At 46.0% G+C, this 17768-nt stretch overlaps 1 protein-coding gene across 2 annotated transcripts in view; it reads right to left on the reverse strand.

Annotated features, from left to right (window-relative positions):
* The window catches only part of SPON1 (spondin 1), a 251520-nt gene that overhangs the window by 98247 nt on the left and 135505 nt on the right, over positions 1-17768 (reverse strand). For both annotated transcript variants that reach the window (XR_013361993.1, XM_077866396.1), the window contains exon 6: positions 9291-9439. Coding sequence is in view for 1 of the 2 variants with exons in the window: in XM_077866396.1 (XP_077722522.1) it covers positions 9291-9439 (149 nt within the window). In the remaining variant the exon portion in view is untranslated. The remainder of the gene's footprint in view (positions 1-9290; positions 9440-17768) is intronic.

Genomic DNA, 17768 nt, shown 5'->3' on the forward strand with positions numbered 1-17768 from the left:
ACTGTTAAATATTACCTTTCGATGGCTCTTCTTGTAGAAATTCAATTCACAAAAAGTCTTCTCTGGCCCTTTCCTTCTCTGTCTGATTTCTACTCCAAATGGCAGCTGCTCGAATATGTCTGTTCTCACTCCTTAAAATTCTCATGTTGCCTCAGCTTCCCAGACTCCCTTCCCTCACTTCTCTTTCCTAGTCTTCACTCTCTAGCAGCTTCTGTGTACCACAGTTTACCTCTTCCAGTTGCATTCCCACCCAGTAAACCAGAGCATCTGAGAAGGTGAGAGGAAAAGAGGATGATAAATCCTTCAAATTTAATTTCCTGTCCCAATAATAAGAGTAACAATGGGCTTATACTTTGACAGGCACTATATGTATATGATTACACCTATCACTTCATAACCAACATAGGCAGTTCATATTCTCATCATCACCATTTTGCAAATGAAGACTCTAAGGCTCAGTGAAGGTTAGGTGACCTACTCAAGGTCAAAGACTTAGGAAGCCACATTAAAGCTTACCTATTTGCCTTGTACTGTGTTCATGGTTTTTAAGTAACAAGGTAAGGCAGCAGGTGGCACGGGCACCATGTAGTCTTGACAGTGTTCTCCATGCCCATATTCTTTCTCTGCTCTCTCTTTTCCCAAATCCTCATGCTTGGTTCTAACAATGCCTCCTAGTCCCACTTCAATGGCTGAACCAATCTCTAGACTTAGCATTTTCTTGCCCAGTTGGTTTAGCTCTGCATCCCAATGTTCTGTCAACCTCTCCTCTCCTTCACGCTGTCTCTGTTCTCTTTAGTGCTTTCCTTCTCTCTTGCAGGACTGACATGCTGCCCTGAATTCTGGTCCTTTGGCTAGGGTTCAGTGACTTGCCCTAATTCTGGCCAAGCCACTGCTACCTTGAAATGTCAATTTACCTTCTGCTTTCCATTCCTTTTCTAGTATAATCTGCCCTGCCCACAGCTCCTCTATGGAGTAACAGACTGGGTGGTTCTTTACATGGGGGTAACCACTAACTGGACTGGGGTAGATACCTGATACGCGGATGCCTGTGCACTGACTGTCCAATGATCAATTGTCTTTCTAACGTTTCAGCTAAGAGTCTCCAAAACAGCTCAGATGGCTATGAGAAGGCAAGGAACAAAGTTCTACGGCCAACATTTGGGGCCATGTACAACATAAGCAAGCAGAGACAGCAGGTCTATTGAGAAAGGATGGGGGAAGAGATTCACATGGATAGAAAATGTGAATATGATTCTGGGAGGTAGTGGGGTTATCATAGGGGGAAGAGTGATAATTTGTCTCAGCCTGATGTCTTCCAGTTCCAGCTCTCATGAGGCTTTTTGCACTCAGTATTAACCTGTATTCTCTTAAATTCTACATCATCCCTACAATAAAGTATCCTTTCTTTCTTGAGTTAGTTTGAGTAGGTTCCTGTTACTTATAATCAAGAAGCTTCATTAGACCGCCTCCTTCCTTAGGTTGGGAGCCTTGCCTGCATTTCCAACCATGGGTGTGGCCTATTGCATGTGAGGAGATCTCCTGATTTTAGTTGCCTCGACCTTATTTTGGAGATAGCACTGAACTAGCTCCGGCAGACACCCAGATAAGGCTATTCCAAGGAAGAAGAAGAGTCTGAGGACAAGAAAAGCGTTGGAATGGGTATGGAGTTTTGCCGCGGCTCCTTTTTGATATGACAATGTGGTTTTTGTCCTTAAATTGCTTAGGGTCAACTTTGGGACAGACGGGTAGGGTATATATTGAGAGGGAGATGGCATTACTAAGCAGGGTAAGAGGGGCAGGCAGAGGCAGAGCTTGGAGGATGGGAAAGGAGTTATGTCCTCATCCTGTGGGTGTTCTCAGGCTGAGGAGTAACATAATGAACAATTAGAGTCACTAGCTTTTTTTTTTTTTTTTTATCACTAGTTTTTCTAACACCTGCAGAGGCTTTTCCATCCAAGGACAAACCTCTGATTTCACTGATGAGGAAACGGAGACCCAACAATGAAAACATGGCAATGATAGATAGCATTCAGTGAGCACTTTCTACAAGGAAGGCTCTGCCCCAACCACTGTACACACATCAGAGCACTCTGTCCCCACAGTAACCCTCTGAAGAGGTACTATTACCACCCTCATCTCATGGAATAGGAAACGGAGTCACAGAGGGGTTAACTAACTTGCCAAAGTCACACAGTAAGTGACAGAGCCAGCATTGAACACAGGAAATATTGGTTCACAGCCAATGCTTTTAGTTATTATACAATACTACTTCTCACAAGTACTGAAGATCATTGGAGCTTTATTATTATAAACAAAAACTGGTAATGAGTGTGCGTGTGTGTATGTGTGTGGGTTTGAGTGACTTTCTCAACCAAACGAGGCAGCATGTCACGATCCATGGAAAACATGAGAAATAAGGCAAGGGTTTTAATTAGAAGAAAGAGATCAAATTTTAGAAACAAAAAATCAGGAAAAACAAATGTTCGGTAGACATATGATTTAAATGTTTTAAAGGATTAGATGAGAAAGGAAAATTCTCAAGCCCTTCCTGTCCGTTCCCAGAGCCCTATACACTATATTAACTTTAAAGAAAAAGAACACCTGCTAATTTATTGATTCTTATGCCACAGGTGGTGTGACAATCCTGCCGGCTGGCTTAAGTAATCTGCCAAATCAAGGCCTCCTGAAATGAAATAATCAATGCCCTCTTTAGGGCTCACCATTATCTGACCTCTTACAGTCACAGAAGTCTTGAATCCAAGGATATATAAAAGCTGGAGTGTTTTTTTTTTAGGTGGGGGGGGGCATTTTCTATGAGTAAGTGGCCATTTAACCCTCAAGGTTTTATGCAAGAAACATTCATGGCTTGCTTGTCGATTAACCAATTCAGATATTTGTTGAGCACCTGCTATGCATGAGACACCGTGTTAGGTGCTGGAGATGTTAGGTGGATATCTGGAAACACGAGACACTGAGCTGATACAAAAGCCCAGCTTTCTCCCTCCTGCTTCAAACACATAAAAATGTAAGACAAAATATAATAGGCAGATTTTAAAAAATATACAACTAAAAACTTAGACAAATTTAGAAAAATTTCCTGGATGCCAGCAACGGGGAGGGAAGTTTGAACAGGCACTCGCACATGGTGGCCTGCTTGGGCCATGGCCTGGGATGCGGGCCCCAGGGGCAGGGGTTTTAAAGCCACATGAGGAGAGAAGGGCAAGTCCTGAGGTGGTATGAGATGAGATGTGGGAAGACCACCCCCGCCCAAGGCCCTCCCCCCGCCCCCCACTGCATCAGGCTGGACATTCTAAAGGGCTGCCTGGTTCCTGAACAGGGAGTGGGGCCACTTCCCACCAACCACCTTAGGAAGGTGGCAAGGACGCTTGTCCTGTGTCCTGGCCCCCTGAATGAAAATTCTCCTGCGGGGAATGGAAGCCCCAGCCTGCCTCTCTCTCTCTCTCTCTCTCTCTCTCTCTCTCTCTCTTTCTCTCTTAAATGTAGAGTCTATATTTACGCTGGGCCTTCAGGGGGGATCTCCACACTGAGAAATGACATAAAAATGTGGGTGGACAAGATGGAAATACGATGTTACCCCCAAGGAACCATCACCACTTGAGCACATAGGATGCCCACCAGAAAATAAAGAAAAGCATCTGCTGCAGGTGTGAGAACAGCCCATAAGTAAACGAGGAAACTAGAGATGGGGAGAGATACCAAGTTCAGTTCAAAGGAAGATTAATCCCTAAGACCCTGAGATAATAATCTGAAAGAAACAATTAGACATGTTTAAAATTGAAGTGATAAAAAGAAACCATACTAAAGCAACAGAGTAGGTATGGACAGAAGCAGGGGTGGGTTTGAAAAAGAGACTCCAGCAGTGAGGAAAACCAGGTGACACCTGATTCAGGGGACACACCGCCTACCTGGGGAGACAGAGAAGGAAATGGTGGAGATGATCCAGTCGAGGAGCGGGGCTGCAGAGGGAGCTAAGGAAGCCCAGGGAAGGGGCTCTGGACCCAGCTTCCACATCTGACGTGGAAGCTAACACGCGTCTCTGGCCATGGGGGGGACAGGGGCTGTTAAAGCCTGGGGAGGTTCAGGAAATGGCACATTAGGGATTGTCATAGTCCAACGCCTGCATTTCCCCGGCTGATGCACAGAGTCCCCTGAAGTCTAAGTACCTTATTAGACTGGATATTCAGGGACCTGCCTCTTCCACCCTACCTGCAAATTTTTCTTCAACTTGGCCTCATGCTGGGCCACACTTGCCCTCCCTCCCTCCCTCTCCTCTTGCCACACCAGTCTTCTCTTGGGTCTTTTTTTTTTTTTCTTTAAGATTTTATTTATTTATTCATGAGAGACATAGGCAGAAGGAGAGTCAGGGTTCCCGTGGGGAGCCCAATGCAGACTTGATCCCAGGACCCTGGGATCCTACCCTGAGCTAAAGGCAGATGCTCAACCACTGAGCCACCCAGGTGTCCCTTCTCTTGGGTCTGAAAGCACTTTTCCATTTCAAGGCCTTTCCATATGCTGTTGTCACCACCTAGAATGACCTTTTCCTTATGTTTTTCTTTTGGGTCTCAGCTTAAGGGCTACTCTTTGGGGAGATCTTTCCTGGACACCTCAATTCCCAGTCCCTCCCTAACACTGCTTTCTGTGTCATCTCATCTTGGTTTCTTTTTACTTACCCTAATTTCTAAATATTTAATTTTGTCCTTGTCTCCCCTGCTAGAACAGAGACTCCACGAAGGCAGGGAATCATCTGCTCACTGCTGCATCTGTGATGCCTCGCATTTAGCTGGCATTCAGTAAAGTTGAGTGAATAAATGAATACGCTCAAGAAACATTCATGAAGCAGCTAACACTCTGCCCAGCTCAGAAGACACGCCGATGGAAAGCGTGGAACTTTGCAGATTGGAACTTTGCTCTTTAGTGATGGAGAAACATCTGACAAGGGCCTACAGTAAATGTGAAGGTGGTGATGACAGGGGAGTATCAGGCCCTGTGTGAGCGCCCTGCAAGGGCGCCCGTTTGGTCCTGAATTAGAGAAGGCTTCTGGGAAGAAGCAACATGTAAGCTGAGCATGGAGGGATACTTAGGAGTCCACCAGGTGAAGGCAAGCTGGAAGATGTTCTAGGCTGGGGGAACACCCAGATGCCTCTTTGGGGAGAATAAAAGAGGTTCTGGCTGGGCAAAGCTTAGAGCTGCAGCAAGAAATATGATGGGAGAGGCGAGACAAGGCTGGATCACGGAGGGTTTTCAAGCTATGATAAGGAGTTTGGACTTTTTCTTTGGGTCAATGAGGACATCTGTGTCAGAGCGAATGGCATAATCTTATTTGTGTTTTACTGAAATGGTCCTGGAGCAGTGTGGATAAGAGAAGGAGGACCGGAGACTGGGAGACCAGGAAACTAGTGTGATAATTCAGGGAGGAGATGAGGATGGCTTAGATGGAGCCTTGATGTTAAGGAAGTGAACTGGATGAATTTAGGACAGAAGGCAGAAAGTTGGGGCAGGGGACAGAATCAAGGGTGATGCCTAGGTTTCTAGCATGACCAACATGGTGAATGAGGGACCATCTTTGAGCCGCATCTGGCAGAGGACCAGACACCTAGTACACATGACTAGGGGTGTGCTGGATAACGTGGAAATGGACTCAGTGCAACGTTTTCATAACAGTGAGTATACATACATCAGCTCACTTCGAGTTCCTGGGTCTGCCTACAAGTGCGATCTACCATTTCCTACTGCCTCCACCTGCCTTGGGTTACGGATTTGCGACCTGTCAGTCTAGCCTGAGCTCAGGATTTCTTTTTCTTTTCTTTTTATTTTATTTACATTTAATTTGCCAACATATAGTATAACACCCAGTGCTCATCTCATTGTGCATCCTCCTTAATGCCCGTCAACCAGTAACCCCAACCCCTCACCCACCTCCCCTCCTGCAACCCTTTGCTTATTTCCCAGAGTTAGGAGTCTCTCATGGTTTGTCTTCCTCTCTAATTTTTCCCCACTCATTTTCCTCCCCTTCTCTTATAGCCCCTTTCACTATTTCTTATATTCCACATATGAACAAAGCCATATGACAATTGTCTTTCTCCAATGGACTTATTTCACCCAGCATAATACCCTCAGTTCCACCCATATTGTTGTAAATGGTAGGTAGCTCAGTATTTCTAATCCACAGTCCCCACTCCCCACCAGGACACTCTGTCTCTCTGTTAAGGAGTGTGATTGTGCCTTTCCCCCCACTCTTTGTGGCCACCAGTGTTATAGCCAGTAACGCTACTGTGATTTTTCATTAATTTTCTTGGTTGTTTTGCAGTTATAGTAACACTAAAATTTATACTCAATAATATTATTACAATTTTCCACTACTAATGGGATTATTATTTTGGTTCATTTGTGTTTGAAAGCCATTAGCATAAGATTTACCTCCAACAATATGTACTGTGATTTTTAATGCCCTTGAAACTTGCAAGCAAGCGATAAGTCTATAATAAGAGAATGCTAGTAAGCATATAAATGTCTTTCTTGGGAAAAGAGGGCTTTTTTTCATCCCGGTTGGACTCAGGTTCTTTGATAGAGCGATTGGTAGGATATAAGGCATTAAAAGCTAAGAACACTGTGTTAGTTTGTAGATCTGTTCAAACAAGCTCCCAGTTATTCAGAGGACACTTTTATATTCTAGGAGGATTCATATTCTTGCTCCTTTTTATGTTGTTCCTTACCTGACTTACACAAAACTATAATAAATTATGTGTTTGCAGGGAACAATATTGAGAACTATGAATTGTTTGGAAGTGGAAATCACTCTATCTGACTGACTTTCCAAGGGGCTGGGGGGCTTGATGCACTGCTAGTGGAGCTCTGGAAATGGATTATTTCAGGGGCTGGTGAGAGGAGTTTCTCTGGGGGGCAGAGAAGTAGATGGGCAGGGCCAGCTTCAAGGGTATGTGACCAGCAGACTCCCAGGACCCCATGCTGTGAAATTCACAGTATCACCACCTTAGAGTTCTTAAGTTGAACAAGTGACTCCACTTTGCACTAGGCCCTGCAAATTATATATGTGCTACTGTGTACAAGTGTTGGAACCAGGCAGATTTGGGGTCAAGTTCTAGTATTCTCTAACTATTGGCTGTGTCTCAGTTTCCTTATCTGTAAAACTGAGATAATACTACCGTCTTCCCAGGCTAGACATGAGAGTAGATATCCAGCACCAGAGGGCCTGAAAGACAGTGACACACCCCAAGATATGCTCAGTGGAATTTTAATTCCCCAGTACAGTACTCATAATTAAACTTATTATTACGGTTTAATGTCAGGAATACTAGCCAGCTGGGATAGGCAGACTGCATGGCACAGAAGCTAATCCCATGTGTGCTGGTTAGGAACACACCAAAGAATGTTTTCCTGAGGGGGACACACCAAGGCTGGGGGCCCCATCCATCAGCTTGCAACCTTTGTGCTGCTATGACACATGATAAATAATGTTTGCTGGCACAACGGGTCCCAGTTTCTCATGATTCATACCTATTTCTCTTCCCTCCAGAAATCTCTCAAAAAAGACAACGAAGGAGACTGGCATTATTATGAAGATGTCCTTGACCTTGACCTAATTTATTTGCAAACTTTAGTATTTGTAACTTTTTCTCTTTTCTTTTCTTTTCTTTTCTTTTCTTTTCTTTTCTTTTCTTTTCTTTTCTTTTTTTTCTTTCTTTCTTCTTTCTTTCTTTCTTTCTTTCTTTCTTTCTTTCTTTCTTTTCTTTCTTTCTTTCTTTTTCTTTTTTTTTTTTTTACACCATAGCACACAATGGAACTTGATAAGCCAGTGTACCATAATCCTACACTTGAGACCCAGGAACATGGTCCCTCAGGATCCCAAACAAAGGATCCTCCCCTTCTGACAGGCTGGGCTGACGAGGACGAAGCTGGAGCCTTCTATGGCTTCACAGATGTCTGTGCTGTGCTTTAGCCTGAATGAATGATGCCCGTCATGAGGCATGGCGTCCGGAGTCAGAGAAACACCACTAACTAGTTCGTTGGATACACTTGTGATGAATAGCATGCAGTCTTAAAACATCTGGTTAAACATTTTTTTCCCAAGAATGTAGAAAAGGCTTTAAATCAAATTAATAAGAAACATAAGCTAATTCCTGGGCATTTCTGGACTCTGGTCCAAAAAGATTCCTCAGGGGATTATAGGAGGAGTTAGGGTGACCTTTGCTGCATTCAGTTTAAAGTTTGTGGGCAGCTTGGAGTCCCGATGGGAGACTTCAAAGGGAAGCACCGGGGCCCTCAGCTGTGCTTGCCCTCCGGTGCCGCTCAGGCCTCTGGGCACATACACATCATGAGACGCGGGCCCAGTGTCTCCAGGGCCTCCTGCGGTCTCAGATGTGGGTCAGCCTCACAGTGACCTGTGTTGTGAAATGACCACATCCCAAGCATGGCTTGCTCTTTCCTTACTCCCCTCTGAGCGCTTGTGGGCAGTGAGCCACGGTTGCCCACTGCGCTCTCTCAGGCCTGAAGGGCTTCTGTGGGTGGGAGTTGTCAAAGCTGGTCCCCCACTCTCCATAGTACAGCCGTGAATGGCCATAGAAAAACTATGGCAGCTCTTCTTTCCAGATTCCTCCTTGGCCTCTTTCTAGTGCTTTGGATGAGGGACGACGGCACTGTTAGTGAAACAAATCCAAAAGAACAACGGCCGATTCCTCCCTCGTCTCTCAATGGGATGAGGAGAGACCTAGAACATAGTCTAGCTCCTGGGTCCATGTAACATGGTACATAGTGTCTAAAAGATGCTTCGATCCATAACTATTACGACTAATGACCCATTACTTTGTCAAACACCTCGAGGTATTGTTACAGGAAGCATGTGCTGATAAACAGCTTATTTTCATGGTGATTTTGAAATGGTGATTTTGGTTTGGGTGACTTCGGGGTCACTCCCTTGACCCTCTCAAGGATCAAAAAAAACCAAGTCACTGCACTGACTCTCGGGAGACCAGAGACGTGGCATCCCACCAACGTGGCCACAGCAGCAGCTTTTAGCCCAAACTAGAGAAAACGCAAATCCTGTCAGGTTAAATCTGAGACAACAAGATGGACATGGGTGACTCTGTCCTCAATTTGACAGAAACCCCCAAATTCAGCAAATAGATTTTGCTTCCAATGGCACCGATCATCCAGCACATTGTACTATAAACATCAAGCCCCTGGGAAAGAAATCGAAGGGATGCTTTGGCTGCATTCCTGGTTTTTGGTCATTCTGTGATTGATTTTCTTACCTGTTGCCGAATTTCTTCCTCCATTTTCACGGGTGAGCCCAATTCCGCAACTTGCTTGACACCTTCACTCGCATATCCTCCGTACTCCCACAGCACGTAGTTCTTGGAGTGGGATCCACCAATGATTGCAGACCAGTGATTGGCCCGACCTGGGAAAGCCAATCAGGATGCAGGTAATCAGCGTGGCTGTGGCTAAAACATGAGCCCCTTATATGTTGGGAACAAAGTGTCATTTGACAATCATTCAACCAGTGCTGGCTAAGCACCTGTGTTAGGCCCTGTGCTGTCCAGAGAGGAATAAGACCATCCCTGGAAGCAAGAAGGTCTTGGGAATGTGCAGACAGGAGAGCAACAGATGCCTGAGAGAGACACAGAGGCAGCCCAGAATGATGACTTCTGTTGGGGAGCGTTTCAGAGAAGGGGGACGACTGTGAGACTTTGAAAGGCTGATCAGATTTGTAAGACAGACTAGAGAGGAGAAGCTATTTCTGGCAGACTCAGAAGCATTAAATAACACTGTGTGTTTGGGGAGCCATAAGTAATTTAGCATCGCTGTGTCACCAACTGTCAGGGGAGAGGCAGGAAGCGATGCCAGGGAGGTAGGAAGGAGGCCGCTCATGGATGGCTCTGCTCGAAATGCTCCAGGAGTTTGGATATCATTTGAAAGGGTCTGAAACCACTGAAGGGTCCTGAGCAGGGGAATGGCATGATCACATTTGAATTTTAGATAAGTCATCCAGGCAGCAGTGTGAAGAATGCATTAGATGGAGCAAAATGAGATTGTAGAGCTGTGGCGGGAGAGCGGGGAGCCAAGGGTAGAGGGAGTGAGTGGGGAGCAGGCTTGGGCAATTCTCGGGAAGGAGCTTGGTTGACTTTGAGCTGGCTTTTCTGTGCCTTCCAGGATGCAGGGCAGGTAAGCCAGCCGTGTGAGAGGATGGGCAGGCAGTCTGGATGTGTGGAAGGGACTGGTCCGTCTGCTGAGGATCACGGGTGGGGGCGGGGGCTGGTGGCCATAGGGAGTGCAGGAGGGAACCTGGGGGTGACACAGGGGAGAACAGAACAGCATCTGGACAGGACCAAGACAAAACTGACTGAGGGCTTTTCAAAGTGCCAGAGGGAGGATGGAGAGTCAACATCAGCACTGTGCTGGGTGTTGTTTCTGCCCGTGATGGGTGCACACACACACACACACACACACACACACACACACACACACGGTGATCAATTACTGGCTAAATAACATACAATTCATCATAGGCCAGTTCAGTCTCAGCCATTCTTTGGTTGGCTACTAAAGCCCCGAGGTAAAGAACATTTGGGGGCACAGCACAGAGGAAAACCCGAACTGGCTGGACCCAGGTGCCACATGCAGTACCTGCAGCTTACCACCCTGTGGCCATCGTGACTGGACTCTGCTCCACCCCAGCACGTACGCAGACCACTCTGGACAAGGCCCGATCCTGCTGACATCAGCCCTGGGCCTGGGGAACGCGGGGAAGCCCCCCTCCCGGCCTGCCCAGGGCAGCCGACATCACTATGTCAGCCTGCCGATGGCTTGCTCATTGTTCCTACACATCGGGGAGGTGCAAACACTGTTCATCCATCATTTCCCTAGAGAAGACAGACGGGTGTGCTGCCCGCTTTTTCTGTAAGTCACTTCCTGAGCCAGGGGACTGTCCTAGCTGTCATCCAAGCCACGAGCACTACTTCTGCGCAGGGGCAAGGGCTGGGAGCCACTCGTGACCTTTGTTCATGCTGTGAACATACGGAGACCAGCTTCAGCATCTCTTGCTCCCTCTGCCTTGTTCCACCAAAATGCCCCCTTTTCCCAGACCCATTCTGCCTACAATTCTGTACCTCAGGGGCTTAGCACATGCTGTTGCCCGTGGCTCTCTTCTCGCTTGGCTTGGCCAACCGTCATCCCTCCTTTATGATTTACCCAGAAGTCCCCAAGATCCCCCACCCCCACCCCAGACTGACCTAAGTCTTGTCTCCTGTCTCCCCACACAGATCACATGTACGATCACTGCTTCAGGTCTGTTTGTCCGCCAGCCCGTAACGTCCTCGAGGTGACCTGTCATCAGCGCTATGTCCCCACGGCCCAGCGCTATGTCCCCAGTGCCTGGCACTGTGTCTGATGCACCGTGAGTTTAGTTTAGTGCATGTTTTCCAAAGGATTTCATCCGAGGGTATTATGCTGAGTGAAATAAGTCAATCGGAGAAGGACAAACATTATATGGTCTCATTCATTTGGGGAATATAAAAAATAGTGAAAGGGAATAAAGGGGAAAGGAGAAAAAATGAGTGGGAAATATCAGAAAGGGAGACAGAACATGAGAGACTCCTAACTCTGGGAAACGAACTAGGGGTGGTGGAAGGGGAGGAGGGCGGGGGGTGGGGGTGACTGGGTGACGGGCACTGAGGGGGGCGTTTGACGGGATGAGCACTGGGTGTTATTCTATATGTTGGCAAATTGAACACCAATAAAAAATAAATTTATTAAAAAACAAAACAAAGCAAAACAGGATTTCATCCAAACAATCAAAGGGGAGAAGCATTTCGGAGCAGGCTTACACAGATTTGATTCAGTGTGATTAAATTCAAGTCTCAACTCAGCAGAGTTCCTGACACCTATTGGGCTAACACACTCAGCTAACCTGCATGCTGTTAAAAAACAAACACTACCACCAACAAAAAAAGAAAGGCATTAGCCTTAACACCAGCAGACAGGGATTCAAATGCCAGCATTGCTACTTTCTAGCTATGTCAATGTGGTCCAATTCCAGTTATTTTATTTCCCTGAGTCTCAGCCCCCTCCTCTGTAATTCAAGGATGAGAATGCCTATCTTACTGACATATATAAGAATTAAATTCAATTTTTAAAAGATGAGATAATATATGTGAAATCACCACTGGCACACAATAGACACTCAATAATTAGAGTTTCCTCCTTTCCCGGTTGTTAGGGAGGCTACAAAAATGAGTGAAACATGAAACCTGCCTTTTATTCAGCAGAGGAAATAAGAAATCTATATGTATTGTGGAATAAGAGAAGAGACTAGGACGGAGCACAATCATAGGGAGAGGAGGGGATGGGCCCAGATGGGTCTTTCTGATTTATTCATTCGACTTCCATTTACTGTGTGCCAAGCGCAGTGGCAGGTTCTGGACACCGACAGGAATTGGACAGGGGCTTGTCCTGGAGGGACTCACAGTCTGGGGGTGGGGAAACAGATGGTTAAGCAGATTACTTAGGATCCAGCATGGTCAGGGATATTATAGAAACAAGAACGCAGAGCAGAGGGGATGGAGCTGCTAACTCCAAAGTCCCCAAATCCAAAGAATCAAAGTCCAAAGGCATGAGTACAGAGAAGCAGGTGCCTCAAGAATGGGATCTTTGTGGTTTCTTACCCTTGAATAAAATGTCATTGTATCAGTTCAACTTTCTGATCAATTTAGTTGTTAATTTCCTACAATGATCTTGCAAATTACCACATTAATTCAAATTTCAACCCACTGAATGATATCAACCACATAAATAGATATCTCCCAGGCGCTAGCTACGGGGAGGGAGCAGACTCTACTGCCCCTGGGGGGAGAAGGCAGGAATCCATGGAAAACAATCTGCAACATCAGAAAGGTAATGACTTCAGGTGAGTGGCAGTGACTCGGGTGCAGAATGGTACAGGGAGACAGGCACTGGTGACCAAGAGCCAGAGAACTGTGCTCCAGGCCTCCATGCATGCCCATGAATCACAGCCTCAGTTTGCCTATTAAAACTATTACTAGCCAGACTATTTCTCAGAGTTGCGCAAACTAATTGGGCTAGTTTTGGAAAGAACTATGAAAATTTTTAAAAACTGTACAATACAAAGTTCTCGATAGTGTTATGGATGGAAAGCGTAATGGGAATCCAATCCACGAGAGGAATCCAAAAGATGACAGAGGAGCAAGGAAACTTTCCCAGCAGAGACTTTCCCAGAAGAAACTTTCCTAGGAAGGCTGGCAGGACAGGAGAAGTGGGAATTCCAATGATGACACAGATAAGAGGATTAAACACTTACTAGGTGTCAGGTGTAATGCTGTCCTAGGTGTGACTCTCACTACACCTTCATTCTCATTTTATAGTAAGAAAACTGAGACCCAGAGATGTTAAGGAAGCTGCCGAAGCTCACAGAGTCAGCAAGGGTCAAAACCGGGGGTTCAACTCCAGGTCTCCCTGGCCCTGGAGCACACACTCTTTTCCCTACATGGCACTGAGAGGTCGAGGAAAAGAGAAGACTGTTTGGTGGACTGGAGGGATGGAAGGCAAAGAGGGAAGATGAAAAAGAAAGTCAGGAATGGGTTGAGGAGAGTGCTGAGTACCCACCACGAGAGGGAGAAACATAATGGAAGTTTCCTTCTGGGAAGAATCATATGACAATAGTTAACATGCAGTGAGCCTTTACTAAGTGCCAGGCACTGTGCCAAGGCCTGACCTACATTATTGCATTAAACACTCAAAAAAAAGAGAGCCTGCTCTGACACAGAGGCTGTAAGAATTCCCATTTTTCACATGGGCAAACCCAGACTCAGAGAGGTTGAGTTTAACCCAGGATCGCACAGTGGATGAGAGAGGACACTGGGATTCAAGGGCCCGAGCTGCGCTCCCTACCACAAGGCACCGCACTTGTATCAAGGCCACACCCAGTGGTGCCAAGGGAGAGGGCCCAGGGTGAGGAGACCCATCAACACTCTCTTGCGTGAGTTGTGTCGGGTAGGACTTAGGGGCAGTGGAAAGGGAATGAAGACACGGGATCAGAGGTACAAGCCAACAAGAGGGAAGACTGGACAGACTTCAGAAGGCAGGGTGGGCATGTAGTTAAAGCTCTGGGTTCTGAGTCTGACCATCGTGTATTCCAGGCTCAGTTCTGAAGCTCAGTTCTAGACTGGACAAGTAATCAGTAATCTCTCTTCAACTCAGTTTCTTCATCTGGAGATTGACATGACCAGTCTCCAGGGGTTGTTCTGAAGTCAAGACTAGTGGCTGGAACACAAAGTGGGCTCAATAAATATTAGCCAGTCAAATTAAATGCGAATAGGATGTCCAGGAGCAGATCCAGACAAGCTTCTGGAAGGCATGGGAAGCAAAAAAGACCTGAGCAGGTGATTGGAGGACAGTCTGGTTTAGAATGGGTGGGTAGAGATGTCAGAATGTCAGATACAAGGACCTGAAGCTGAAAGAAAATCCAGGAGGGAATCATCCAAGTGGGACTCAGTGGTCTGGGGCCTGAGACTGAGGTGGCTCAGCGGACCCAGTTAGCTGGGACACAGAGAAGTGAGGCACGGGGCTCCAGCATCCTCCAGGAAATAAGGGAGGAGGGAGAGGGAGAAGCCACAGGTAACAGAAGGCCCAGGGAGGAGGAGACAGGGCACATGCTTGTGGCTTTCTTAAAGGGATGCTCGGGGGCGGGAGTGGGGGGAGCTATGGCTGAGGTCCTTGGGGAAACACTAGGGCTTCAGTTTTGGGGTCAAGGACCGAGACTATCGCCAACCCTTTTGGCTCTCAGGTAAGGCCAAAGCTCTGGTGACCAGAGGTCTAAACCAGAGGTCTGGTTTAGCAGACCTCTCTCTGGTTCCAGTAGTGTTCTAGCGGCCTACACATACCTGAGTCTAGACGTTTATTCCCAGTAGTTTAGATGAAGCATAGATGGGACAGAGGCAGGTGGGAAGCCGAGAGGAAGAAATGATTAGATGTGTGAGTCTGAGATACTGATGGGCAACCAGGTACACCCCGGTTGAAAAGCCCCTCCAGGGGGACATCCTGAATATACGTGTTGTACCCTCACTTCTGACACCTTTTCTGTTGTCATGGCTGGTGCTAAGTTGCCAGTGATGCCCAAATTCACAACAAAGCTGAAAAGGCCATTGCTGATAAAAGAAGAGCCGTGCCTGGCTTTCTGTCTCATGTGGAAGGATGCGTGTTGCACATAGATGGATTCTCTGAAGGGTCCTACCTGTGGCAGGTATTCAGCAACGGCCCAGCTTTGCCGGCCTGCTTTGTCAGAGGCTGCATTCCGCTGACAATCTCAGTCCCGCAAAAAGTCCCCCGTGCATTTCCTTGACATGACATTCACAGCGCTTCACTGGAGACGTTTACAGCCTTGGTGTCTACATTGCTACAACTCACCCACTATATCTCAGCAAATCTTTGATTTTAGGTGCTGGTTGGGTCCTTATGGATCTGCTAGCTGCCTCTCCAATCCCCATGTCCTCCTTTCATGTCTGAGTGGATAACCTTGTTACTTAACTCTTCCGAGAAGACCCAGGTCAACCCATCCACAGACTTATCCAGGCACCATGTGGCTGGTGACAAGCAGAAAAATGTGGTCGGCCTGCCAGCCCTATTCATAAAAGTTGTCTTGGATCTCATTTTCTTCTGGCCCTTGCTGTTCTCACCCTAGGCTCAGTTCCAGAATCTGCCTGGGTTTTGATGCTTTTTGGATTTGGCTACAGAACTTGGCTCCTCTGGGTTTGCCCCTGGGTGCTGCCCAGGACACAGCTTGTACTTGCCCTCTGGCTCTTCCTGCCTTTGGTGGCTTCAGGAACTCACTCTGACCAAGCTATTCAGGTTTTCAGGATCCCCTCCCGGCATGGCCTCCTTGGAAAAAAAAAAAAAAAAAAAAAAAACCCTGCATGGGGAGATCTGTCGGTTTGGCCAGAAATTCCTCAATTTTCTTTCTGCCCTCTTCACCTTCACCTTCAGCTAGCCTTTTTTCTTTCCTTAAGGTCTTAAGAAAAATGTCACTTTTCCATTCCAGGGAAAACACTTGCACTTACACAATGGATCATATTCTTTTGCATTTACTTAGAGGCTTCTAATAATATTCTATTCTATTAATTCATTCACTAAATAAATGTTTACTAGGCATACTACGTGCTAGGTTAGAAATCAACAAGCCACAGCCCATGTCCTGTTTTTTTTTCCCCCAATAAAGTTTTATATTTTACATGTTACTTATGTATTATTTATGACTGCTTTCCTGCTACAATGGCAGAGATGAGTAGTTACGACAGAAACTGCCTGGCCTGCAAACCCTAAAGTATTTACTATCTGGTCCTTTATAGAAAAAGTTTGACAAAATCTGTGCTAGGTCATGGAGACTCTGAGCAGAATCCAGCCTTGGTCCTGGCCCTTGAGACGTTCAGTTTGGAAGATGAGGTGGACTGCATGGAGGACAGGTCATGACAGGTAATTTCAATAAAGTATACGTAGTACAACTTTCATAAAGGCAATGCAGAGTGATATAAAAACACGAATGGGGGATATGCAAACCAGACTGTACCAGAGAGAGCTTCCTGGAGGAAACGACAGCTAAGCTACCTTCTGAAGGGTAAGTAGGAGCTAGGAAGGCAATTACGGGGAAAGAGGAAGGTATTCTTGTAGAAGGACAAGAATTGTGCAAAAGCAGGACATAAGAGAAAGTCAGAGGTACATGGGAAACCATAAGGTAGGTCGAGGTAGAGAGAGAAAGAGAGACAGTGTGTATTTGTAAAGAAGGAATGATCAAATGACAAAGCCAGTCAACCAGACAAATCAGAAGAGACATGAGTGTCTTAATAAAAAAGTTTTTATTTTATCTTGAAGGCAACATGAAATAGAGAAGAAAATATGATGGTTTTGTCTGCAGACGCCCTCCAAATTTATTTATGCTCACACAACTTGTGCTTCTCACTCTGATGGAATAAATGGCACCAGACTAGCCCTCACAACATAAGTGACTAAATAGTGCGTAAGATGTATATAAAGCACCAATGTTCAGATGTTAGAAAATAGATGGCAAACACTATGACCCCTGAGAGAAGGGTAACAGAAGAGGTGAGCCCCATGTTTGTCCCAGACATTTTCTGGTTTGTGGTACAACAGAGCATGACAATCTTCTGAGCTGAGGAGATAAAGATAGGAATTTGAGGCTTCTGCGGGTAGATAGGATTTACTGGCAAGAATGCCAGAGAGGAGGATGCTGCACAGAGAAGGAACTTCAGAAACATGCACAGGAGTCCCTTTAGGTCTTTGAGCAAACACTAAGTCGCACATGTGCGGGACAAAACTCCAAAGGCTTGGGAAATAAAGCTACTGGGTAGCTAAGGGCTGAATGGAGATTGCAGAAGTCACATAATACTGAAGGGACCGGATTCCAACCATCCATATTCAAGACAACTTGATGACCATTCTGAGCATTCACCTGAGACCCAGGAAAAGGCATAATTTGGGAGAAAAATACTTCAGCACTAGAGTAAGGGCTAGTCTGGACTTACCCTGACAAAGCTTAGAAAACAAGCCTTGAAAGTAAAACAAGCAGATATACCAGTAAATTAACCAACTGCCAGATTGAAACTCCATACTCTTTAAAAGAAGATAATAAATCTAGTTACTCATCAATGTCCATCATATAGTCAAAAATTACTAAAAAGTGCAGAAGCAGGAAAATATGATCC

Source organism: Canis aureus, chromosome 23 (genome assembly GCF_053574225.1).
Source record: "Canis aureus isolate CA01 chromosome 23, VMU_Caureus_v.1.0, whole genome shotgun sequence".
Taxonomy (NCBI): Eukaryota; Metazoa; Chordata; class Mammalia; order Carnivora; family Canidae; genus Canis; species Canis aureus.